The 6,175-nt window shown below is 39.3% G+C and overlaps 1 protein-coding gene across 1 annotated transcript; it reads right to left on the reverse strand.

Annotated features, from left to right (window-relative positions):
* Positions 1-139: 139 nt before the first annotated feature.
* Positions 140-4,859, reverse strand: LOC145222239 (putative imidazolonepropionase). Its single transcript, XM_080088317.1, has 9 exons — positions 4,667-4,859; positions 4,108-4,312; positions 3,697-3,785; positions 3,357-3,518; positions 2,967-3,192; positions 2,653-2,777; positions 2,266-2,359; positions 2,028-2,188; positions 140-1,350 (listed from the first exon to the last, which is right to left on the reverse strand). Exons 1-9 carry the CDS (start codon positions 4,801-4,803, stop codon positions 1,254-1,256), a joined length of 1,296 nt encoding a protein of 431 aa, XP_079944443.1. The 5' UTR covers positions 4,804-4,859; the 3' UTR covers positions 140-1,253.
* Between the last annotated feature and the right edge of the window lie 1,316 nt (positions 4,860-6,175).

The following is a 6,175-nucleotide window of genomic DNA, read 5'->3' on the forward strand; positions in this document are numbered from 1 at the left end:
AAAACAAACTTCCAACATTTTGATGATGTATAAACAACTCATTTTCGTGAAACGACTTCGCTTAAACTGATTATTTGATCAATGTGCACTAAGGAAATGGTTCTTAAACTTCTGCACAACGGTACAAACTTTTTAAAAGTGTCGCCCGTTTTTTTCCAGTTTTGGAGGGCGCAAAAAATGAAAAAAAACTCGGTTTTGCGTGAGTTGACGCCCTAACATCTAGTTTCGAACTGGTTATATAACCTGCTTCCGCCTCCTACCGAACCTCTAAACCGGAATCAAGAATATTACGGAATGATTTCGGCAGGTCTGGTATAATCGGTCTTATATACCAGGGGTCGGCAACCTTTTTTGCACTGCGGACCATTTTTGAAACTTAAATTTTATCGCGGACCGGTCTTCAAACAAAACTACAAATATTTAGCCATAAAAACGCTTTAAATTAGTTTATCATCCCCGGAACACGGGCAAAATGTTTTATAGCATTGAACCTGAAAAATTATACGGCCCGGTAACGAACTCCTCGCGGACCGGTACCGGGCCGCCGACCGGCGGTTGCCGACCATTGTTATATACCAAACATGCTTACTCCATTCGTAAATGGCTCGAACCTTACAACAGCGGCTCACCACCAAAGCCGATTACTCCAGCACACTGGTTTAGCTTTGGGGCACGGACTTACATGAAAACAACGTTACACCACGCACGTGGCAACCCACCACCAACAGTACGTATCTACTTCACACCGCCCAGAGAAAAAGCCATCTCGTTGACTAGCAACGCCCAATTTGAAGCATGTGGAACAGAAGGCACATTCTGGCGCAATCGACGTGTAACAAACCAATCACCCCTAAGGGGAAGCAGCAAGGGTGCCATAACACAAACGAAACAAAGGTGCCACAACAAAAAAGTGACGGTAACAAACAAGAAAACCAAGCTACACAAAGATCAAAATTTCGCTACAGGAGAATAAAGTTTTGACCCGATATTTGAAAAAAAAACTATCATGATTTGGGGAAAAAAGGTAAACTTTGGGTTGATTTTTATCAGAATAATATAGTTTCAAACCTTGCAAGATTATTCAGGCAACACACTAGCCGAAATATTCTAGTTCAAACTGGTTTAAACCGATTTTTGCATCCTACCGACCCTCCAAGTCGGTTTAAACCAAGCAAAAACTGAACAAAAAATCCGGTTAAAGTGGGGGTTTACGTATTGTACGGGAAAAAAACGTTGATGTTAGTTTGATTAATTCAGTGGAATTGTTTATCATAGGCAATTTCACCTCCACATATGACAGCCGCGATAGTGAAATCGTGACCAGCAAACTGGTAAACCAGGTGTTCCCACCTAAACACATAAAACAAGTAAACTAAGAGTGCGTAATTTCTGCTAAATGCAGTGAATAATTTCTACAGAATATATTCCTTGATTTTTAAATACAGCTGGGAACCTTTTTTAAGACTAAGTAACCTTTGTCACCCAGTTTTTATCATTACATTTCATCATTGTTTTTTAATCTGTTGGCCACAGCCCGCTGCAAAAAGCTCTGCCTTTAACCAGGGTTGCCAATTGCTTATCTTAATCTTAATGGACAACATCGTTAGTTTTGGCTTTCATTCTTTTTACCTTGTTGCGGATGTCATGATTTATAACTTAAAAAAGACGTTCAGACGAAGCACTCGTAAACATTGTTAACCAGTGCTAGTCAGGTGAGAAAGTTAATTTCATGGTTAAGAGTCTAAAGACTATCATGTTTTCTCGAAATGAACATATAAAAATAAACTTTTTGACAGTAATATCGGTGCAGTACATCAATACAGATATTTTACCCCAAAAAAATAAAACAAATGTTCGGAAGGTAAGGAAATTATAATATATTTGTAGTCGTTTATATCATCAACTCCCAATCGGCCCACTAATGCTTGAAGATTTAAAAAAACGCAAACAAGCTGATACATCTATAAGAGTCCAAAATATTAAAATTGTACGATCTTTCGAAGTTTTGAAGAAACGTATCGTCTCACCTGCTTGCTTTGACCAGCAACAGATTCGCTCTTTTCCCGACTTCAACGCTTCCGTGAGTTTGGGATTTCCCCAGTGCCGCCGCGGCGTTAATTGTTGTAGCGATTAGGGCTTCTTCCATGGACATTTTAAAATTCACACAAGCAAGATGCATCACCGTGGGCTGAAATCGAAATATTTTACCTTTGTGATAAGTGTCATTGCATACCAGAAGGCGTTTTAAAGTCAGTTTGTACTTGCCATGCTCAGACAAAACGCGTTTGGATTAAAATCTGAACCCAAAGCGACAGGAACGCCGGAATCGATCATTTTTCTGACTGGCGGAGCTCGTAGTCTAACAACAATAGTGTTTAAATAAAGTTACATGTCACGTATTTATTGGTTATGGACTTCAGCTTTCTAAGTCGGGTTGGAGTTCAAGCACGGGTTCGGCTTCGGTTCGGCTTTTTGTTTGAATAAAACATGCTTGATTCGGGCTTGATTTTACGCTAGGCCAGATTTGCATAGTAATTAAACTTTACAAAATCCTACTTTTTCGCATAATCTTGGCAAAATTTTGGGTTTGGGACGAATCCACAATTTAGGCCTAAAACTCTGATTGACTTTTTCCGAATATAGCATACTAACCGGAGAATGTAAGCAGTGGTCGGTAAAATTACAGCAACTGACTGGGACTTTGCCATCGCTTTAATTCCGTCATCAGAAATTTCTTCCAAATGACTGATGGCTTGTGCTTTCAACTCAGATCCAAGCTGGAAAGGATAGAGTTTGTATAAGGTTACATGGTTCTCTAAACAAGCAACCTGATAAAAAATGTTAAGTTATTGGGTATGTAGCGTAATCATTTAAGGTGACAGTTGACAACGGAAATTGTGAAATAGGATTTCACAAATTACAAATTTGCTTTACATTTCAGAACTGTGCCATTAAATCTCTTATACCTCAGCTGCTCTCATCGGATGTAACTCGTCGCCGTGGAAATTGATCATTAAGCCCATATCTACTCCACTTTGTAAGATGCGCCGAGTTTGCTCAACGTCGAAGACGGACTTTTCACAAAACACATCAATATTGTCCACAGTCAATCTCCTAGCCTCCATTTCTTCGCGAACGGCTGGTAACTGTCTTTTTATGACGTCATCAGTTGCCTCTTCAGAAGTTTTACCCCTATGCAATAAACACTTTTAAGACTAATTGAGTCTTTTGCGACCACACCCGACAAGAAAATTAAACATCATTGCACATTCTCAGCATATCTATCGCACAGTCGCCATTTTTTAAAACATAAAACAAAAGACCCCAGAAACTGTCGTTATAATAGGGATTGTTACCTTGGTACTGCATGGGCACCACAAAATGTGGTAGAAATGTCGATTTTGATGGAGTTGTCCCTTCGAGCTTCTTCAATGACGCGCAACATTTTCAGTTCGCTTTCGACGTCCAATCCATACCCGCTTTTGCATTCCACTAGGGTTGTTCCACACTTAATCATTCTATATACAAACTTACGTAGTCAGGTAACAAAGAGTTTATCCAGAAAATATTTTTGGAGGGTTTCGTTTGAAGTTTAGAAAAAGCGTTGTTTAATTTACCTGTTACTTTCGACTAAGTGCCTATAAAAGTATTTGCAATACCAAAATATGTATAAAAGTAATTTAAGATGGACCTTACCGTTTTAACCGTTCTTTGAATGTGCGAGATAATTCATCTTGACTTGCTTTTCTCGTGTGTTCAACTGTAAAGTGAATTCCTCCGCCGGCCTATAAAACATTCACCAACCATCACACCACTTGCGTTTATTGAAGGCCAACCGATCGAATTGCAAGACGTATGACTTTAATGTGTCTAATTTACATTACAGCACCTCGCAGTCGATTTACTTCCGTTGACATTATAAACTGCCGACCGCTTCAGGGGCAGCGCTTCAAAACTTGAACTGACTTTGACCTAAATCTAATGTCGTAATTGACTAATAACTCGGATTAGAGAGTTGATAGCCAATCCATGCAAAAGCAGGCGTCGAAACAAAATACCTTAAAACGGCTAGACAAAAAGTATGAACACTTTTTATCATTGATTTACCTTGTGTACATCCATATACGTTGCGCCGGCGAGTTTCATCGCAAACTCGTGAACTCGATCGCCGGCCCATACAGGGTGAGTGTGAGCGTCGACCAATCCAGGAAGAACACAGCAACCTGTAGCGTCGATCACGTGATCAAATGATTCTTCACTGAACTGCTTTGTAATCGCCGAGTCCGTTCCCAGTCCCGCTATGTTACCGTCACTGGTGGTAGACAACACTTGTTAGAATGTTAGATACTTGGTTATGACTCCAGGCTACAAGGACAAACTCTGTGCTAAAGTCGATAATGCTTAAATGCAGCCCAAATATACGTCATACATGGCTTTTTGTGCGTTTTAAGTCAATAAAAGGTAAATTTACAATAGTAAATTACTATTTTATAACAAATTGGCCCCGTTGTGAGACTTGCAAAAAGTCAGTTCATGAATTGCCAAACATTTTTTAGTTGGCTCAATAAGGCGCAAGAACTTTAGTGTTCATCCAGATCCAGGCATGAATAAATCAAATACGTGACATGTTGTGTCTAGAAACAAAACCCATCTGCATATCACTTACTTGTCGACAGCAATACTTAAGCCTTCATTGTCCGCGTTCAAGATTGCCACATTTTTCATTTCATTCCCTGTCACTGTGATTTGATTCTGGTCGCATGCTTGCATGACTTGACTTGCCGACTTAATCAACAGCTTCATAGCTAATCTTATCCTACACAACTTACATCACGAATCTGCAAAAAGAAACGTCTGTTGGGTTTATAGTTCGTAGCAAGTCAGACTGTTGTGGTTGTTGGTTTAGCGTGGCGCATAAAACCACTTGACTACATGCTTGCAATCAGTCATGCAAGACGCGTACGCCCACATTACACAGATGAAAAAGGGCAAAAACACTTCTAGCTACAAGCAAAAAATATATAACCGGCAGCTTTACTGAGATCAAAACTGCATTTGAACTTTGAAGAAGCATGAAAACGTATACATATCATTTAATCATAAACATTACTGCCAAGGTAGTGGTGTATAAAGAATACATCGTTCAGATGTTTCAACAAGCTTTTACCTTTTTTTCCTTAGTGCTTTATATACCGTGTTCTACAGCTTGATTGACAACCTACACTGATGATAACAACAGAGATTGTTGAAACGTCTGAACGATGTATTCTTTATACACCACTACCTTGGCAGTAATGTTTATGATTAAATTACTTTTCAAGTCCGTGTATAGTGTTCCTAAGTATACATATCAGTTTATAACTAAAAATTGAGTAATTTAATCAGGACAATAGTGTTGTATGTTCAAACGTTTGAATAATAAATTTACCATTTTTTTGCCTAAACAGTGGCAAACTTAAGGCCCGTTTATGCCGGACGCAGCGTAACGAAGTTGGGCGAAGTTGAGTGACCTTTCGCTACAATGGATTTCAATGGGAGTGTTTACACCGGACGCAGCCTTCGCTTCGCTGCGTCAAGTGCAAACGGGTCTTTACTCTTTAGTACAGTGGTTCCCAACCTTTCGTGGACCATGGCCCCCTTAAAGTAACTTTTTGGTCTCGTGGCCCCCTTCAAGTTACCTTGTAGGACCTGTGGCCCCCTTAAAATGTAGATAGCAATCTCGTGTTGGAATGCGGTATAAAATTTTGGCCCTAAACAGGTCTAATAGAGAAAACAAGCGTGATAAACCTCACTATAAACAAACAGCATGCGAAATAGTCGATTAAATTTAGGAATAAAGAAAGTTAAAGTGAAAATGACTTTTAGTGGGTATTTCTTGTGAATCTACGCCCGTGGCCCCCCGGAACACACTGGGGGGCCATGGGCCCTGGTTGGGAACCACTGCTTTAGTATTACATTCATTCAAAAATCAAAACCTATGAAAAATTATTATAAATTGCATAGCGGAACGTAGCTAAGCAAATAGAAAAAAAATAACAAAACCATTTTAAGTATTTTTCTAACACTATATTAGGTATATACGAAACATTCAAATGTGTTGTTTTAACAAGGAGTGTCTATAGTTGATGTAACGATACATAAACAGAAGCTGAACCAAAAACGTGCCATTCCAAAT

The sequence above is a fragment of the Phallusia mammillata genome, chromosome 4, assembly GCF_965637545.1.
Source record: "Phallusia mammillata chromosome 4, kaPhaMamm4.hap1.1, whole genome shotgun sequence".
NCBI lineage: Eukaryota > Metazoa > Chordata > Ascidiacea > Phlebobranchia > Ascidiidae > Phallusia > Phallusia mammillata.